The sequence below is a fragment of the Phascolarctos cinereus genome, unplaced genomic scaffold, assembly GCF_003287225.1.
Source record: "Phascolarctos cinereus isolate Bilbo 61053 unplaced genomic scaffold, phaCin_HiC Scaffold_4;HRSCAF=312, whole genome shotgun sequence".
NCBI classification, from domain to species: domain Eukaryota; kingdom Metazoa; phylum Chordata; class Mammalia; order Diprotodontia; family Phascolarctidae; genus Phascolarctos; species Phascolarctos cinereus.
The window spans coordinates 402312786-402333603 of record NW_027555847.1 but is presented as its reverse complement, the minus strand read 5'-3'; the positions used below and the strand labels follow the sequence as shown (position 1 = coordinate 402333603).

At 36.4% G+C, this 20818-nt stretch overlaps 1 protein-coding gene across 1 annotated transcript in view; it reads right to left on the bottom strand.

The window, feature by feature from the left end:
- ADAMTS16 (ADAM metallopeptidase with thrombospondin type 1 motif 16) overlaps positions 1–20818 on the bottom strand; it is a 246212-nt gene that overhangs the window by 114133 nt on the left and 111261 nt on the right. Inside the window, exons 10-12 of the mRNA XM_021004427.2 lie at positions 16219–16372; positions 10074–10169; positions 2235–2383 (exon numbers count right to left, since the gene is read on the bottom strand). Coding sequence (XP_020860086.1) covers positions 2235–2383; positions 10074–10169; positions 16219–16372 — 399 coding nt within the window. The remainder of the gene's footprint in view (positions 1–2234; positions 2384–10073; positions 10170–16218; positions 16373–20818) is intronic.

The following is a 20818-nucleotide window of genomic DNA, read 5'->3' as shown; positions in this document are numbered from 1 at the left end:
TAGGTTGAATATAAGATTTGTACATTTTCCCATAGATACAAATATACTTCAATAACTAAATTCCTCAAGAAAAGGGCTATTGGAGTGTCAGAGCTGATGAAATGACTAAAGTCTTCAAATTTTGAAAGTGAAATAAAAGTATTTAAAAACAATAGCTATTTAACTGACATCAAGCACGTTTTTGTTGTGAGAGGTATTTTTTGTGTGAGGGTCGGTGTGACTGTGTGAAGCAGTATTATAAGTAGGGCCTGTAATTTTTTATTTGAGGGAATTTCAAGGTGGGAACTTCCTCCCTCCATGAATATTTGTCTACTTATCTGCTAAAATTATATAGTTAACTGGGGCACTAATAGATAAAACGGCTAGCCCATGTTTATAAATCTAGTCCATGCTGGAAGAAGTTTGAGCCCGTGTCTTCCTGGTTCCAAGGCTAGCCCTCTATCTATTATGCCATGTTCTTACTTATAAAAATGGGACTGTATCAATTTAATGCAATGAACAAAAAAAAAGGCAATAATTGATTGAAGGTCTTAAAGAATAAGAACAATTCTGGTTTAAAATCATATAAAAGTACTATCTCTCTTTCTTTGTTTATAAGATTTAGAATTATTCTGGACACGAACCCAGAGTAAGGCATAAGTTTATAATGATCACAGTGTATTAGTATGATTATAAATAATAATTTTCCTGAGGCCTATCCATTATGTTTTAGTCCTGGACACAGAGATGCTAAGTAATGAAGCTATTCCTTAGAACACAAGTTGAATTAATAAATATGCTCCCTTCCTCCCCACCCCCAACCCCTCATACAAATCGATGTTTTCATACACCCACATACTTTGATGTCTTCCTTCTACACGAGCCCCTGGAATTATTTTACTTTATGAGATTAAACAATATTAAATGCTTTAAAGGTAAGTTATCAGAATGTACAACTTTTGAGTGAAAATAACAGAAAAGAGTGAATTTGATTGTTACTTATTCATTTTATTTTTGTGTTCCTCTCTATCTCCCTAGACAGGTATATAACTGATCCCATTTCCAATGAGACCTTATAGGAGACCATTTAGCATCTCAATCAGATGGATCCACATATGGTACTTATGAAATAATCATAATTTTAATTTTTGTTTTATCTTGTTATGATCAGGTTGCCATAGGCTCTTAAAGGTTTGGGGGAAAATACTTGGTAGATATGATCATTCATTCTGTTCACAATGTTTGTTTGTTTGTTTTTCACAAAATAAGCAGGTTACAAATCCTAAAAGAGATTCATGTTAAGATATTTGTCTTTAGGAGGACAGGGAGTATTTTTTGAAACTCGTGTTTTATTAACATAAAAGTCTAAACGATTGTAAAAGGGGAAGTTGGCAAATTAGCACAAAGAAGGCACCTCACATCACTTGTTTTTGCATTTTCTCTTTGAAAAAAATTCCTAACTAAACTAAATAAAAAGAAAAACATTGGAATTAATTATGCCTTGATAATTAGAACTTCCGGCAAAATTAGTCAACCATTTATGGTCTATTGGCAGCATTCTAGTTTACATACTGCTATGATTCTAGGTAAATATAATGTAATTTTTATCAGAGTGTTATTGACTGGCAAATATTTATATCAGTCTCACGGAACTGAGCACTGACCAGAAGTAATATTTGGATTTTTTTTTTTGTCTAACAGGTAAAAACCCCCAACAACTTTGAGTTACTAATGAAGTTAGTTACATGGTACATTTCTGACCTCTTCCATACAAACCTTAGTTGGTAAATCAAGATATTGGTGAAGTTTTATTTGTTTATATTTTACTAGGTTTTCCAGGTCCTCATTGCCTTCATTGTTCAATCTTTAATGTAAAAAGGAAGATATAAGACTCCTCTTTTCTTTGTGAACCATCTGAGATTCGATGTAGGAGTTATCTACTTTAAACCTCAATTTCTAATAACTTAATTTGATAGAAATTCTTAATTTCATAGACATTTATTCTGAGTCCATGTGCTACTTTTTGATTTAATGTGCATTCAATATTGCAGAAGTATGGTTTTAATCAACTATGATCTACTATAAGAAACTGTGCCCTAATGAAGGAAACACACATTAGGAAAAGTTAGTTACTTTATTTGCCCTGGCAAGACCTCATCCATGTCTCTGAGGTAAAAAGAGATTATTCAAATATTTAAAAATCAGAAAAAGAAATTACTTCAAGTTTTGAAGAAAGAATAAAAATGATTATTTACCTTGGATTAGTACAGTGACGATCTCTGTGAGATATTCCTCCTCCACATGTCCTAGAACAAGGAGACCAACTAGACCAATCTGACCAGTGTCCATGGGTTGGCTTGGGACCTTCGTCACCATATTTCACACATTGACCACCACGGCACCACTGCAAAATTAAAGACTTCCGGTATGATATTTTACCCTTGTGTTATTCACTAGCAACATCTATTTAAGTGGCTTTAATCATCAACCTGGTCACTGTAGAAGTTAGCATAACATATAAAATAGAGACTTCTGCCTCCAAGGAGCTTATAGGAGAGAACCTTTAAGTGATGCTAGGTAGCACAGTGTATAGAGTACCAGATCTGGAGTCAGGAAGACCCAAGTTCAAATCTGACTGGCTGTATGACCCTGGACAAGTAACTTAACCCCTGTCTGCCTCAGTTTTCTCATTTAAGAAATGGGGACAATAATAGTACCTACCTCCCAGGGTTGTTTTGAGTTATATAATGGTACTAAAGCACTTAGCACAGGGCCTGGCATAGTACGCTCTATAAAAATGTTAGCAATAATCATTATTACTTTTCTTAAGCTATTGGCTTTCTACAAATTCTGGTTCAATATCACATGAAAATAGATGTAAAATATACATTAGAAAACAGTTTTCAAGTAGCTTAGCAGTTATATAGCTTGGATTGAATCGATTTATTATTTTTAGGGGTTAAACAGAGACACACATACCAACCTACAGCACCTGCCTTCTCAACTTTCAGTACAGTGAACTGTAACCTCTATTGTAAATTCAGGTCAGGGAATTACAAGGACTTTTTTATATCTTGTTTAAGGTGAAAGCCCAATCTCAAGTGGAAAACTCTAACCATATGGTTCAGCACCTTGTAATTATAGGCCACTGCCTTTATGCTTTCATTTTAAAACACCTGGTCTCTGTGCCTCCAGGTTATTAGTTCTTGGCATGTCCAAGGTCACACAGCTTTTGCAGAAGATAAAACAATTCAGATAGAATTTTATTTGTCCCCAAACACCACTTCAGATATTAGCAGTGCTATTTTCTCAAGAGAACTAAACGGCAACCTTAAATCTCAGTAAGATATATGCAACTTTTATTTCTCTTATTTGTAGATGATATTTAGGATTTACAATTTATTTCACTGGTGGCTCTGATGCTTTTGACTCTGCTTTGGGAATATTAAAGAACCTTATCAGTTTGTCGGAGTCCGGACAACGTTTCAAAAGGAGAAGGGGGTACTCCACAGTCTTGCCTTACACCTGGCATGGCCTGGCTGTAGCATTAGTTAGGCATGGAACCTGCTATCCTTAAGGTAGAAGCTTCCTCTAATTTATATTTTAAAAGAAAGTAATTTACTTCTTTCTAAGGAAAATATAATCCAAAATATTTGCAGAAAACAAATGACTTTGATTTTAAAACATGTCATTATTGTGAGCAAAGTCTTTTTCATTCACCTCTTTCCAAAAACCAGAAATAGACCCCAATTAAAGTGACCAAAAAAAATTCACATAAAACTTGGTAGAGATTGTGAAACACAGGAGAACTTTGATTTGGCACAGCCTTGTCTGTGAGGTCTGCCTTCTTAGAAATTAAATTTTCCTTTGATATCAAGACATCACATTCTCCTGTTTCTTTTTCTGACTTCCTGGCTGTTTCCTTTTCCCTTTCTTTTATTCCCTCTCCCCTCTCCTTCCCCTGGTGTGTCCCCACCCCAATCCCCACTGCCAGCAGCTTACCATAGTCATTCTGAACTTATTGTAGAGTCCTGTTCAACCTACCTCACTACAGTTTAGAACTCCTAAGCTCAAGAGATCCATCAGCCTCAGCCTCTGCAATACCAGTGATTATAAACATGCACCACCACACCTGACTTTTCTCCTTGCTTTCTCCTCCTAGAAGATATTTAACATGACCATAACTCTCTCCTCTATGAACTCTTCAAACTCTATCACTGGCTCTAACCTCTTCTCTTAGTTCTCTCTGTGTCTCCTGGGCTGTTGTACTCCTCTAATTGAATGTCCTGCTATTGCCCCTCCTCCTTCTTGTCCTAAATATGCATTTTCTTTCAAATGTGCTTCTGTTTTCCTGCCAGTCAGGCTCAAAACTTTAGGGTCATTTAATCTTCACCCAGTACTTCTTTAAGCTTCTACATCAGTTCTAATGTCCTCTCTATTCTTCCTTCTCCGTCCTCACTCTAGTTCAAATTTTAAGCCTTCATCAGCTTACCCTGCCTTAAATCTATCCTGATCACTGCTACTAGATACATTTCCTAAAGCACAACTTGCATCATGTTATCCTTTTTTATTTTTTCAGAAACTTTCAGGTGCTCTTTATTAATTATGGGATAAAGTACAAATTCCTTAGCCTTTCTTTCAAGACCTTATCTGTTCCTACTCCCCTATATGTAAACCCTTCTCCAATCAGTGCAGCCTTCTTGAACTCAATCATCCAAACCTTCCTTTATTTGTATTCCTGCCTCTGGGGCTTTTCTCATCTAAGAAATGCCTACTTCAATTTTGGACTTACACAAATTCTATCCATCTCTTGAGGCCCAGCTCATCTTGTAGCTCCTTTGTAAGGTCCTTGCTTACCACTTTGACCCACAATGAGCTTTCACTTCTAAATTTTTATATAAAGTATTTCTAAATTTTCACTTCTAAATTGACATATTGTCAAAATTGCTGCTTCAGGCTCTGATATATTTCCTCATAGTATCTTTGTTGTTTAATTATTTTATTACCACTTCATAGGTTGCCATGGCCAAAGAATTCATCATTAAGTGGCCAACCCACATGCGTTGAGCTTCTCTGCGTTTAGAGACACATTTGCCAATGAGATTAAAAAAAAGTCTGTTGGGTTTGGTAGAGTCTTCTCAAGCTTGTTCCTTACTGGTACAACCTATAATGACCTGGAGTCAGATCCATGACTGCTTAACAGAGTAGGACTTTTCAATTTGAGACTAAAAGAGATCATTTGAAGCACTAAATAATTATATTCCAATATTAACAATGGTGCCCAAAGCATTTACTCACAGTGTCTACCATCATATTATGTACATAGTAGGCACTTGACAAATATTTCTTGAGTGAATGAACATGAGGGTAATTATAATCCTTCAGTTCTGAAGAACTAAATTTTAAATTTTAAATCAAGCCTCAACATTTATTTATATGACATTTTACACACTTTTATGATATACTGACTCATTAAATGATCCTTACTCCACTCCCCCAAATTTACCTAGCAGCCATTTATTTCTTGAAATATAGATTTTTTCCCCCAATTGCTTAAATATAAATCCAGACCAAATGACTCTATGTGTGCAGATGATGCAGAGGAAATTAAGGTTTGAGATGTATTTCAGAATATAGATTACTCCCAGGAATTAAAAATCTCTATGATATCAAAAAATTGGTCTTACTCTGTGCCATGAAAGTCAATGTAATTTCAACTGAGCATCTGTGTTACCCTTGGGATTCCTATTATAATTATACTTTAACTGTAGGCAGGTGTTTGGAGCACTAAAATTACCTACAGAAGGAAAACCAACAAAAAAGCAAAGAACTACACTTACACGCTTGAGATGCATAAGGATTCATGAACTCAAAGGGAAAGGCTGTGAGCCACCCAAGAAGTGCTCACCTTTCTGCAAAATCTCACTTTGAAAAACAAAACCTGGTCATCTACAAGGGGCAAGGAATCCTATCCAGCTAAAAACAAAGGCAAGCTATTCACTTTCTTCTTCCACTTAGAATTTTCCAAGTATCAGCCATGTAGAGTTGGTGTGCTAAAGAAACCACAAGTGAGATGTATTCTATTTTTTTGTTTTCATTATGGATTAAATCATTTAATGGCTACCCACTTCACAAGAACGAATTGTACTAACACACAGTCATATAAACTCTTGAGTTAAAGGAGTCAACAAACATAAAATGGATGACATTTGATTTACACTAAAGTTAACCTACTTGGGATTAATTGCTCTCAAATATTATTCTTGGACAAGAGTGCTTCTCTTGTTTTCTGCCTGTCAATCATTATTGTAATCATGAAACCTAAAAAGCACATATCAACTTTGATGTTCATATCTGTCTGCAGTCACCTTGAAATATGCACAGGATGTGATAGTTACATGCTTGGGAGCTTGAATTTAATAGATCAAATACTTATTTTTCAAATTTGAAGTTAACATCACTCAAAAAAAATGTAACCAAAGAAACTCAACAAAGGGCATCTAGTTTTACTTCAATGTTTTGGGTTGGGCGGTCTTCATGTTTGGTCTCATGTTTTGAAATGGAAATGTATTTTCAGATCAAAGAAAAAATGAGGGAAGTAGGAGGGGTCAAGAGTGTATTCTTGTACTGTTGTCAGAGTTCAGTTTTTAGGGCCTAATGGCAAGAGTAATATTCTATAATATGACTACTTAGTATGTGCATCATATAGAAATTCATTTTATCATCTAGCTCTCTTGTTTTTTCTCACAAGTTCTTTTGTTTTATGCTTCCTATCCATCTATGTGCAATAAATTAATAGGATTGGCTTTGTGTGTCCAGGATGAATTCTTTATGCTTTAAGGATGAAGAGCACTATTTAATGCTGCTATCCTCTCATGGCCAAGTCAGTGCTTTAATATTTCCTTTTTCTTTTTTAATGTACAAAGTAGAGTTCTCTTCAGCTGCCTGACCAATATTCAGGGAGAACATACTCCTTTCACATTGGTTGCAAATTCTATTATCTTGAAATGATAAATGTGAAGTCTTATCTTAAGATAATTAAGATCAGTCAGTCAACAAGAAATTAATAAGCCTTTACTACGTTCTATCCACCATGCTAAGCACTATGATACAAAGAAAGGCAAAAGCATCATCCCTGCCCTCAAAGAGCTCAATGTTCTAATTAGAACATACAAATAACACACTCTCTCATATGAAATATGTATATATATATATATATATATATATATATACACACACACACACACACACACACACACACACACATGCAGAGACATATATAAGAGATACATACAAGTATATTTGGAGTAAATGGAAGATAACCTTGGAAGGAAAGCACCACCAGTGGGGAAGACTGAAAAAGTCTTGTATAAAAGGTATGGCTTAAGCTGAATCTTGAAGAAAACCAGGGAGTATGGGAAAGCATTACACACATGAGGTGTGAGCATAGAATCAGGAATTAAAAGGCCATGTGTTAGGCATATCAAAGTGATCAATGTCATGAGACCATAGAGTATGTCAAGGGGAGTAAAGTATAAGAAGACTGAAAGATAGGATGGATAAAAGGTTGAAAAAGTCTTTAAGTGGTGAGCAGAACATTTTATATTTTATTCTGGGGGTAATAGGGAACCAGTGGCATTTACTGAAGCAGGCTATATCACATGGTGAGACCTATGCTTTAGGATAATCACTTTGGCAGCTAAGAGAAAAATGATTGGAAAGGCAGGCTAATGCAATAGTCTAGATGTGAGGTGATGAGAACCTGCACCAGGGTGGTGACTGGGTAAGTGGAGAGAAGGGAATATAAATAAGAGATGTTGTGAAGGTAGAAATGTCAATACTTGGCAAACAGATTAGATATATCGAGTGTGAGAAAAGATGAAGATGATATCTGCATTGTGAGCCAGAGTAACTAGGAGGCCGGATGTATCACTGACAATAATAGGGAATCTTGGAAGAGCAGAGGTTTGGGAGGAGGGAAAGATAATGAGATCTATTTTGGACATGTTGAGTTTCAAATGTCTATGAGATATCTAGTTAAAGATGTCCGAAAGCTAGTTAGTGATTCACGACTGTAGGTTAGGAGAGAGATTAGGGCTGGGTATATAGATCTGTGAATCATGTGCATAGAGATGAAAATTGAATTCAAGGAAGTTGATGAGTTCAGAGTGGAAAAGAGTATAGAGAGAAAAGAGAAAAGGGTTCGTGAAACCCATGGTTAATGGGTATGACTTACATGAAGTACCAGCAAAGGAGATTAAGAAAGAATGATTAGATAGGTAAGAGGAGCCCAGGAGAGAGCATCCATGAAACCCTGGAGAGGAGAGCACAACTGGGGAGATTTATAATATCAAAGGTGAAAGGGAAGTTAAGAAAGATGAGGAATGAGAAAAGATCACTAGATTTGGTGATTAAGAGATCAATGGTGACCTTGGAAGGAATACCTTCAGTCAAATGAGAAGGTTAGCAGCCAGTTCACAGAAAGAAGAGGAAATGACATCCTATTTGTAGATGGCTTTCTCAGATTTCGCTGAGAGAGAGAAAAGAAATGTAGGATGATAGCTAACAGGGGTATATGGAAATATGAGCATGTTTGTAAATAATGGGGAAGGAGCTAGAGAAAACGTGTGTACGTGTGTGTGTGTGTGTGTGTGTGTGTGTGTGTGTTTGTATGAGAGAGACAGACAGACAGACAGAGACAGAGAGAGACAGAGACAGAGGGATCTGAAAGATGGGGATGGGTACTTGTAGAGGATAGATTCTTCTTGGAAAGAACAAGCATCACCTGCTTATGTAAGAAAAGAGTGAAAGTGGAGACGGTAGGGGAAGATGTCTAAGTTATACGAGATGGAGTGTTCAGTAGCACAGGGATAGGAGAGAAGGTGGTGGTTGGTGTATGTAATCCAAAGCTGGGTTTGGAAAAGCATGCTTAGCAAAAGGACAAACGGACAAGAGATTTTGGTACAGAGAATTAGTCATGTTTGAATTTACTCACCAAAGGGTTGAAATAGGGAAGAAAGGGAAAAGTCAGTGCAGGGGTAATAGCTTGGGAAAGAACTGAGGGACTGAAGGTCGCTATCACCTAACAAAGAATAATGTTAGCAGTAATAGCAACACTCTGAGATGACCAATGTAGATAGACTTAGTTTTTGTCAGCAATGCAAGGATCTAAAACTCCAAAAGACTTACGATGGAAAACACTATTCACATCCAGAGAAAGAACTATGGAGTCAGAATGCAGATTGATGCATACTATTTTCTCTTTTCTCTTTCTCATGATTTTTCCCTTTGGTTCTAATTCTTCTTTACAACATGACTAATGTGGAAATGAGTTAAATATGATTGAATATATATAGTTTATATCAGATTTCAGACCATCTTGGTGAAGGGGGGAAAAGAGTAGAAGAAAATTTAAAACTCAAAATCTTATAAAAGTGAATGCTGAAAATGAAAACTATATACATACATACGTATATATATATATATATATATATATATATATATGTATATATATATATACATATATATATGTATATATATATATATATATATATATATATATATATATATATATATATATATGTACAGAGAGAGAGAGAGAGAGAGCGCAGTGCTTGGTGTTGAAAAGTAGAGGGAAAGATGAAATGATGTGGTCAGACAGAGGAATTTCAGAGTTTATGGATATGGAACTAGAATATTAGTAGGTGACAGCAAGATCCCTTAGAATTAGTGGTTAAAGTGTTGGATTTGGAGTGTCATCAGGATGACCTAAGTTCCTATGTCTTAGTTTTCTTGTCTATAAAATAAGGGGGTTGGACTGGATGGCTTCTAAGATCCCCTCTGGTTCTAAATCCGTGATCCTATGATAGCCTCAATATAAGATTGAATAGATTTACACATTACCTCTGGGTGCTTGTGGTAAGAGAGGAGTTGGGGTGGGGTCAGGGTTGACAGAGAGGCAGAAAGTATATGTAGAGGAAAAAAGAAGAGAAGAAAGTCGTGCACATCCCAATGTATTTTTGGAGAAGGAAGGACAGTGGAGCAAAAGCATATATATCATGACTCAATGCTATTTGACAATTAATTACTCTTACCATATCATGACCACAAATAGTGCCTTCTGCAGCTGGCATAAATTTTGTCTCACATTTTCTTCCAATTCGATGGCACCACAGTGCTTTACATATATCCTAAGGGAGAAAATGAAAGGTCAGAAAACCACTAGCAAAGCAGTATAACTACTCCCAGCTCTGTTACTTTCTAGCCTTGAGATATCATGTATATAATATACACTTCCAAAACCTCATTTTCCATCCATGTAAAGTGGGGGAGAGAGTGTCAGATTCATTAAGTTAACATAACAGCCAAAGGAGATAACTTATGAAATGTATTGTTTTTATATGAACAATTATTGTAAAATCAAGGACAAATTCCCCATGTGATCATAGGCAGAGTACTTTCTAAAAACTCCTCTACCATCTCAATGCCCTCTTCCTTTTATAGCTTGTTATGATATAGAAGGGAGCTAGATGGCATAGTGGATAGAGTGCCAGGCCTGGAGTCTGGAAGACTTGAGTTCAAATCTGGCCTCAGACACTTGGGCAAGTCACTTAACCCTGTTTACCTCAACTTCTTCATCTCTAAAATGAGCTGGAGAAGGAAATGGCAAACCATTCTAGTATCTTTGCCAAGAAAATCCCTAATGGGGGTCACAAAGAGTTGGACACGACTGAAATGACTGAACAACATGATGGATTCTTCAGAATGGTCATAGTCAAATATTTTGGCTTCAAACATTTTTCTTTTCAATGAAGTATTTTCAGATACCATTGACTTCTCTCTAATGTCAAAAGTTCCTTTCTATTATATAATTACCAAAGTCTCACTACTGAGCAATTTCATAAAAGCAATTCCTTTTATTCTATCTTTCTGCTATTACTTCTTGAGCCTTGATCTTAAAATAATAGATCATAGAAGGTTAAGGTTTCAGGAGTTTTGTCTAAATAAACTGCTCATATAATTGTTATGTGTGCATACCTCATCCACAAAATAGTTTTCTTGAACTTGTAAGCATTAATAAGATAAAATTTTGATGTCTCAACATAGACACCCAATTCTCATAATACTGGAGCTATTTGTAACCATCTATGGCTCAAATCAATGGGAAAGCAAGCTTCATTATTTTAAGAGACTCCGCGAGGATATCTGAGCAGTATCAGAGTGAAAAGAAGCTATCTCACTATTCACTACCATGTTTTATGTGGTGCCAAAATACCTTTTCCCCCCTCCTTTAACAACAGCTACAATGGTAAGAGTGTCACAGTTACTGATCTTGCTATTACCAACCTCAGTTTTTCTGCCTCTCAGTGAGCCTCCTCATTATATTAACTAACAGTTTGTGTTGGAAGACAGAATTCTTAGCCAAACTGACATTGATGAATAAAAGATATAAGGAATTTGGCCCTAGACCCACTGGAATGGAAACAGCAGCCTGCACTCCCCTGATCCTCTAATGAGCAGACAGAGAGCTCAGTTTCCCCACCAGAGATGATTACAGCCTGATATAGCATGGAGGAATAAACAGAGCTGTCTTGATGGGGTTTGAATATGTGGGACTCATAGTCTAGTGACAGAAAATGACAAATTTCTTGCTAGAAAAACTGTCTGGGCAGAAATACACTCATATGTTCCCTTTATAAGTAAGTTTAGGACACTGATGACACATGTTGCTGATACAGAAGGTTGCTTGTGTAAGAGAGAGTGAAGGTGGAATTCTGCCTTTGAAGATAAGTTGTGAATCATTTGGGAACAGTGAGAGAATCCAGACATCAACTGGTAAATCCCAGGTCACTTGAGGGAATCTAAAGTGATGAATGATGGCTATCTATTCAAGAGTAAATACAGAAAAAAAAACCCAAAACAACAACAACAATAAAAACTAAAGTAGCATATTGACTTATACGCTTAATAATAAGTCTTAATATAGCATCTAGGACTGATATAATTATACTAATAACAACAATAATAAGTAGCTAACATTTCTATAGCATCTGATATGTGCTAGGAACTGTGGTAAGTACCTTTACAATTATTATGTCATTTGATTCTCACAATAACACTGGGAGGTAGGTGCTATTATCTCCATTTTACTGATGAGGGTATTGAGACAAATGCAGGCTAAATGAGGCTAGCAAGTGTCTGACGTAACATTTGAACATTAGAGTCTTCCTGACTCCAGGCCCAAGGTACTTTACACTATGGTACCACCTAGCCACTTCTAATATCTGTGATATGAACACACTTCACTTAGAATTGGCTTTGTAAATATATTTGATAAGCACTTATGAACTTCAGTGAATATTCAAAAAATAATAAAGGTAGAAAAATGATGCATATTAACCTTTTATTTTGGACTGGATTTGTGATTTTATTGGTATAGGGTAGAGGTGTCAAACACATCACCCATTTGTGCATGGAGTTTACAACACTCTCGACTGTGTCCAGAACCAGTTTAAAATGTAATTGGGAAATACTGAACAAAGTAAATAAAAATACAATATAACATAAATAATGTTAATATATGGTTTACTAAGTCAATGTGTTCTCACAGGGATCCCTATGTATGGTTTAGTGGTCCCTACTTGAGTTTAACCCACTTGTATAGGGAGCTCCAGGTTCTGAAACTCCTATATTAGCAGATCAGCAATTTCTCCGAAGCTTTGTCTCAGAGAGCTGCCTGGGGACAGTAAGAAGTTATCCAGTTGCCCAGGATCACACATCCAATATATATCAGATTTGTAAGTCTGAGGAGGCACTTGAACTCTGGTACTTCTAACTCTGAAGTTGCCTCTCTATCCACTAGGCCATGCTGCCTCTTTGGGAGAAAATACAGCATTTATTCACATCATGAAGGTGAATATGCTCTTTACTGATGATAAATGTGATCTAAGAGTTCTAGATCAAAAAGGGAATAGCTATTATGGTTCTAAGCTTATGAGCTCTTAAGTCCCATCCCATAGGACTTCCCACTTCTCTGGGATTCTCAATTCTATTATTCGAGGCAATTGACCAAAGGAGAATCCATATCACTATATCAAAAACTACAAAATTAGAAGGGACTTTGTGAAATCGATAGCCTATCCTCCTCTAAAACAAAACAAAACAAAACAGATAAGCATTTATTATCCAATGTCTAGAGAGAGTGTCTTTCCATTGAAAAAAAATTTCCAAAGAAGATTCCCATGCTACCATTGATAATATCTATCTTTCTTGAAACCTGATAAAATTGGAAGGAATTTCTGCATACTTAACTTTAATCTGTCCCAATTTAACTCAATCCTACCCTGTGCTCAGTGGGCATAGGAAAAATAAAATTATACCTTTCTTTGTGCTCAGTTGTTTCAGTCATAACAGACTCTTCACGAACCCTTTAGGAGTTTTCTTAGCAAAGACACTGAAGTGGTTTGCCGTTTCCTTCTTCAGTTCATTTTACAAATGAGGAAACTGAAGTAAACAGGATTAAGTGACTGGCCCAAGGTCATACAGCTAATAAATTTGCGAGACCAGATTTGAACTCATGAAGTTCAAGTCTTCCTCATTCCAATCTTAGCACTCTATTTACTACATCACCTAGCTGTCACATCTTTCCTTATGCCATCCTATCACCAAGGCCTGTTGGTAAGCCCATTGCCCTCTTTCGACTTTTCTCTTCTCATAAATTTTATGTCTTAGACCACTAGGAAGCTGGAGCTAACTAGATTTAGTCCATTTCAACTTTCTAGAAGTTACAAAGAAAATAAAAAAGCTTGTGAAAAATGAATGAAAGCTAGCTATTGATAATGAGGATGGAAATGAGAATTGACTTGGACTCAGATATTCAAAGATTTTCTCCCAGGCATCACATAGCTTTAATTTTTATTAAAATAACATTACAGCCTTTTCTTGCTGATACTTGGGATGACAGACACGTGAAATCATGAGTCAGAAGCTATGGAGCCAGAAGGTAAAGGCTTTAGGGGACATACTAGTATATAGCAACCATGCCCATGTGACCAAAGGCATCAAATATCAGAATAGCTCTGGTACTTCACATCCTAATCTTCAGGATCAGGCTGTCATACAATGATGACAGAGCAAAGTAGCAGATAAGTATTCTAGAATATTTGCAGTAGCTGGAAATTTGATTATGGAAGAAACCTGGTAAGTTCAGTTACTATAACAGCATACTTAGAAGATTCTTGGTAGCTGAGAAATTTCTTCCTTAACAAAAACCCTGAGCTGCAAACCGCTATTGCAAGGCAATCAATTAAAGGATATCCTGTATCACTGGATCACATGTCTTTTTTGCCCCACAATTCTTTACCTCTTTTGCCTCATAAATCAAGGGATGATAGCTTTCCCCTAAAGATGGATTTCAATAAAGATGAATAGTAACTAATATTGGTATCTCCAGCCGAATACAAGTTCCCTGAAGGGACTTATTTTCATTTTTGTTATTGTGTTCCCAGTGACTTGTATCAGAATAGGCACTTAAATGTTTGCTGAATTAAATTTATCAAAGAGTTAAGATGAATATAAAAAATTGGTTTCAGTAGATGGAATTTTGGGGATGAAGTTTCAGACTTGGGAGTAAATCTACCATAAGCTTTATTTTTCACACACTATAGGCAAAAACAGTTCCCCCTGGGGAGAAGGGTAGGGGTAGAAATACATAAGTGGGTACATACATGCACACATACATATACACACACACACACACATAAATATATAGAGAAGCACTGTGGCATAGTGGATAGGGAGCTGGCCTCAGAACTAGGAAGTCCTGGGTTCAAATCCTCCCTCTGACACTTGTCAAGTTAAGCTGGATAAGTCACTTAACTTCTTACTGCTTTAACTACTTTCCAAGTCTGTAAGTTAAAGAGAAGGTGTCAATTCTATATTGCCAGAGGGAGTTTTCCCACCTGATGGTTTCCTATAACAGTGAAACCACAGGTCTGGTCCCTATTCCCTATATAAATTTATCATATATTTTAAAAAATAAAATTATATTTCATCAGGATGTTCTATCACTTTTTTTTTTTGGTTTTAGCAACTTGATAATGGCACATCACTAATCACCATTATTAGCATGTGCACCTTATCTGTGGGACTGCTTCTGGTCATATCTGCCCATGGTCCTATTTAGAACTTTGTGTCTGTGTATCTCTTTGAATTTATTATTCTCTGTTTAGTTGTTCAGGCTTCATCGTACTTGCATATTTAAAAGGCATTCACTTTTTGGTACTGCCATTCCCGCCTCCTCCTCCTTCTCCTGGAATTCATATTATTAAGATTATGAATTGCCTTTGCTAGTTTCATTCAGCAGTCAGTAGAACACTTTTTTTTTACTTTATTCACTGACAATTAGAAGATTTTTTGATGAAAAACAAATGTGACTCCATATGACAGAAATGTTCTGAGATGAAGGCTGTTTCAGCTTCTCAGAGTCACTTTTATCTACAAGAGTACTACAAACCTATCCTCTGCCCAAATGTTTCCCTCTTATTGTTACTCCTTCCTTTTAGCTCTATTCAAGGCCCAAGAGTCACCATGGTGGGCCCTCAGGCCTTTCCTGATTCACTCAGTTTTAATGCTCCTTCCTCCTCCTCATCAAATCAGATAACATTTGTAAGGCACTTAGCACAGTGCCAGGCACACTGTAGGCAATTAATAAATGCTTGTCTCCTTTCCTCTTCCTCCCCTTTTTTACTTTGCATTTAGTTCATGCATTTTTGTATGTGTTTACTAATAATAGTATTTTAAATTTTGCAAACACTTTGAATGCATTGTTTAATTTAAAAATACTAGAATGACAGTAGGTGCAGTAGAACAAATGCTCTGTTTGGAGTTAAAGGACCAGGCCAAATGCTTGCCTAGAATCACATCCATCTGAGATGGAATTCAAATGCAGGACTTCTTGATTCCAGGTCCAGCACTCTACTTACTATAATACATTGCCTCTGTGCATACCATATTATGTTTATCCAGTAGAATCTAAGATCCTTGAGGGAAGAGACTGTTTGCATCCAGTCTCTAGCACAGGGCCTGGTACAAAGCAGGTGATCAATAAATGACTGTTGAGTTTAATTCTTTTGAAATATAGTCAATTGCATGGAATAAAGAATTCTTGTAAATTAAACTTAAAAAAATTCCCGATAATACAAATTGCACTGAATCAATCATTCCATAACCATCTCTTGCCTTTTTGAAGTCCAACATGCAAAGCTTGGCCTTCTCCCCGAATTGCCACTTGCATTGTGTGTTGGCATCGTACAATTCTCCAGGCAGCTTTTCAGGATACTTGTATTCGTTCACAGGCTTAGGCTGATCAGCAAGGCATATAGCTTGAGCAGTGCTAAAACACAGAGAGGGGATGGGGCCATATGTGTTGAGCACAGGGAGTTAGCAGAGGATACACATATTGTTTTGCTTTTGTTCTCATAAAATTGAACAAAGATACTTTGCACAGGGCAGTGGAAACTATTCTCCTCTTGAGGCCTAATAATTACATTTCTCCTAACTGTAGTTCTACATATACCATCCACATTTTCTGAAATTATCAATAATGCATTTCACCCCTTCCAAAGAGCAACTTAGTCCTGACTATATTGTGGGGAAAGGTGAACTTAAGTAATTGCAACCAGCTGTCTACTATAAGACGCTCCTACCACAGATACCTCTTCTGAACCAGAGCTTCATGCTCTAAAGAAAGAGGATACTCTTTGCCAGGAACAATTGAAGGATGTGCCTGTGGAAGTGGATGTTATGGCTGTCAAAAGACACCCTGCCTACTTGGAAGTTTCCTCACAATGACTGTTGAAGGGCTGGTGCCACCTGGACAATAGTTTACAACTTCCATTAGTCCCTTACTGAATTGTATAAAAATTTCCGCCAGCAGCATTCTAGGTCTGGGCCAATTCCTGATCAGAATTGCAAATAAAGATGTAGATTCAATCTAGTCAAAGCTACTGCTGAGTTTCCTTCATCCTCTCCTACCCCCTAAAAAACAAACAAATACAAAATGATTATCACCTTCTTAGCCTATGAGTTTTATAAGTTATAAATCTGGGACACTGGGGGGGGGTAGAGTGAAACATGTAGTCCTCACACTGGCCAAGAAATTCTGAGCACTTATTTAAGATGGCAAGGAATCAAGACAGCAAAGACATCACCATAGTCAATGCAGTTACTTCATCTGGAAAATGAGGGGGGATGGACTAGGTCACCTCTAAGATTCCTTCTAGCATTAAGGTGTTAAGTTTTGAAGAAACACAGCATTTCTCCTCATTCACTCATTCAACAAATACCCATTGAGTGCCACCTCTGTCCAAGTCAGCATGGGTGGGAGCAGTGGAGGGGCAGATGCAGAGATGAATAAGACTCTCTTAAGGTAATATCAATCCCAGAACAAGGATAAAAAGGAAGGATACTACAATAGGAAGCAGTATAAACACTGTGTAAAAGAAATCCAGAAAACTGAGAGATGCCTTCTTGATTTGGTAATTAGAGAAAGCTCTGAAATTCTATGAACTATTTCTTTTAGAAAACACAAAGTATTTATTTTGTATATATTTTTGTTTGTATTTATATCCAAACCTATTGTTTTACCTAACAGAATACAAGCTCCTAGAGGACATGGAATATTCCGTTTTTGGTTCTATATCTTATGACACAGAGCTTAGTGCATAATACGCATTTACTAATTGCTTATTAATAGATGGATTGATTGATGTACTATCTCATCTATCCTTAGTGTCTCAGATATAGTGGGACTGATGCTATTCCTATCTCACAGATGGGAAACTAGGAAGAGGAAAGCAACAGTTTTGTGTAAGTAAAACCAGGTCTCTGAGTTTGTAGATTTTTTTCCAGTTCATTAATACATGCTGTTTTTTATCATTTGCTACACTAAGATAGAATTAGAATGATATCAAATTAGTGGAAAGAACCTGAATCTGTGATTTCACTGGTATGGGGAACTAACTATTGAATAAACTATCTCCTAATGTAGGTCAACATCTCAGCAACTTAGAGTTTTATATAGTTTCCAGGAACACTGAGATGGTAAGTGACATGCCCAAGGTCATACAGTCAGGAGTGGGCTTTGAACCTATCTTTCTAATTCCATGGCTGGTTCTCTACTCACTATACCACACTGCCATATTATACCATCATCAAGGTAAAGAAAAATCATTTTCACTAATGGTCTTTCCAGAATTTGTTATCAAAATTCATTTATATTAACAGAAGACATACATATAACTTTATTCAGTTCTTTAGAAATATATTATAGTATTACCTGGCATTTACTATTCTAAAAGCCCCTGCAAAGTGAGATTATATTATATGAACAAAATATTTAAGCACACAAGGATAACTTTGCATTCAATTTTCACATTCAATGAGATAACCCATAACTTTAAAAATTCTCTCCTATTCTTCCTATAGAATCAGAGAATATTGAAACTAAAAGGAACCTTAGACATCATCTAGTCTGACCTCCTATTTTCATATGTAGAGAAATAGAAGCACAAAATGGTCACTCAGTGTTATCTAGCTAGGTTAGCAGCAAAATCAGTTCTTTTGGCTCCACCATGAACAGTTCCACTTTCTACTACAAACATGCTTCTTACACCATAACTTTGGAGATCCACAGGCAGACACCATCTTCCCTATTCCCACTTCCCCCTCCAAAAGTATCTGGCAAATACATAATAAAAGACGACCTTTGAAAAGTTATATGAGGTTTGAATTAATATATATTCTTTCCATGAGGCACAATTGTATATTTCACAGATTCTCATCAAAATTTAATTTTGGGACCTACTATTAATTCTCAATCCAATACTTAAACACCCTGGGATTGAATCAGTGTATGCGAATTACAACTTCTCTATGATTTCTTAAAAGACCTGTGTCCTCCAAATTAATTTTTTAGGTAGCAGCCTTGCGGTCAGTCTGTCTACATCTAGTTGGGTCACTTTTTTAAACACATACATCACTGGTCCATAATCAAAGCCTTTCCAAGTTGGTAGAACTGGCCAGAGGTTACAATCCAGCAATGGGACCTCAAGAACCCAAGGTCACCTCCATACCCCATAGGGAACAAGGAGAAAGCCCAAATATTCTGTGGGATTAATAGAACTATATTTTAGCTCTGCATATTTTCATTGATCATCAAGGGGTTGAAAATAAAATAATCACATGTAAAAAGTGACTTGAGGATGGAACTATGTTGTGCTTTACTACTTTTAAATTATTGAGCTAAGATTTCCTGAAACTATAGGCCACTGGTACAGACATGACTAATTGGGATGAGGTTTGTGTCTATTAATAGAAAATATTTTAAGTACATGATATATCAACAGGATGATGGGCTTAGAGTTTATACAAAAAAAAAATCCGTCCAAATTATCTGAATATTAGTAAGACCAGGGCACAAAGCTTGCCTTTGCATTTTCAGGAGACTTAGAGTTCATTTACTCTATTCTTTTTTGCACTGTCTAAATGCTAATCTTTTATTTAGAGTAGTAGATTCATCTTTGAAAAGTTTTCCTTTTACTACTTACTCAGAGATGGGCATGGGGCCAAATACCCATCTAATTACTGATGAGTACACATGATTCAGGAAGTCCACACACACACATGTGACAGAATACCAGCTCAGATTTATGGAGTCACCAAGGGCATGACTAATTCAGGCTCAGGAAAAGTATCTAACTTGTAATGGGTCATTTCAAATAAAGCAAAAGCCCTGCTGATTAAATTAGATGCCTAGAGCTTTTGCTTGGTTTGCATGAGATTTACTTCCAAAAGTCAACTTGTTGATTTTGTAAAATCTTAATTAATTTAAGTTTTAGATTTAATTACTAGTGTGTGGTCTAAGGGGAATTAGCCAAACCCTCCAAAGTAAAATTGCATTCCAGAATTACTGCAGGGAGACTTAGTAAGTAGGCTAACGGAAGCACTTAGCTGATATCCTAGTTGCTCTGAGAGTAATAGAGGTGAACCAGGAAAATACCCTTTATCTCATGTAACAGTCAAAGAGCTGAGCTGAATTGTGGATTGTGGCTGGCAGTCAGTACACACAAAATGAGCACGTTATCAATTTCAAGGCTATTTTTTCCCCTCAACAACTTCAAAACTTGACCTATTACTTACTTGTACAGAAGCACTCGAGATGAAGGTGTTTCCCTAACCATCTCTGACAATTATAGCTTTCATTATATTATTGCAGACTTCATACTAAAGCTAAACAATTTTATCATATTATTCCCAAAAAGGAGCCCCATTTTTTTCATTAAAATAAGAAAAAGATGGGCAACTAGACAGCACAGTGGATAGAGCACCAGCCCTCGATTCAGGAGGACCTGAGTTCAAATTCGGCCTCAGACACATAACACTTACTAGCTGTGTGACTCTAGGCAAGTCACTTAACCCCATTGCCTAACCAAATTAAAAAAGAAAAGAATAGAAAAGAAAAAAAGAAAAAGAGAAAAATCACAAATATTTTTATTCTCCTATCACAGATTCTTGCATATTTATTAAATATTTAATCAGCTGAATTGAATTGAAGAGAGCCTATAACAATTAGAAGTTAGAGGTAAATATAAAACTTTAATTTTTCTCCTTATTGTTGATCAAAAATAAATGTAGTGGTAGTGGGGGAGCGATAAATGATTCTAGAGTAAATTTTCCACTATTCTGATATTTTTGTTTTTTCCTGATTTGTGATTTAGTTGTTGTAAGGAGGCAGCTAGGTGGTACAGTGGATAGAGCACTGGTCTGGAGTTGGGAAGAT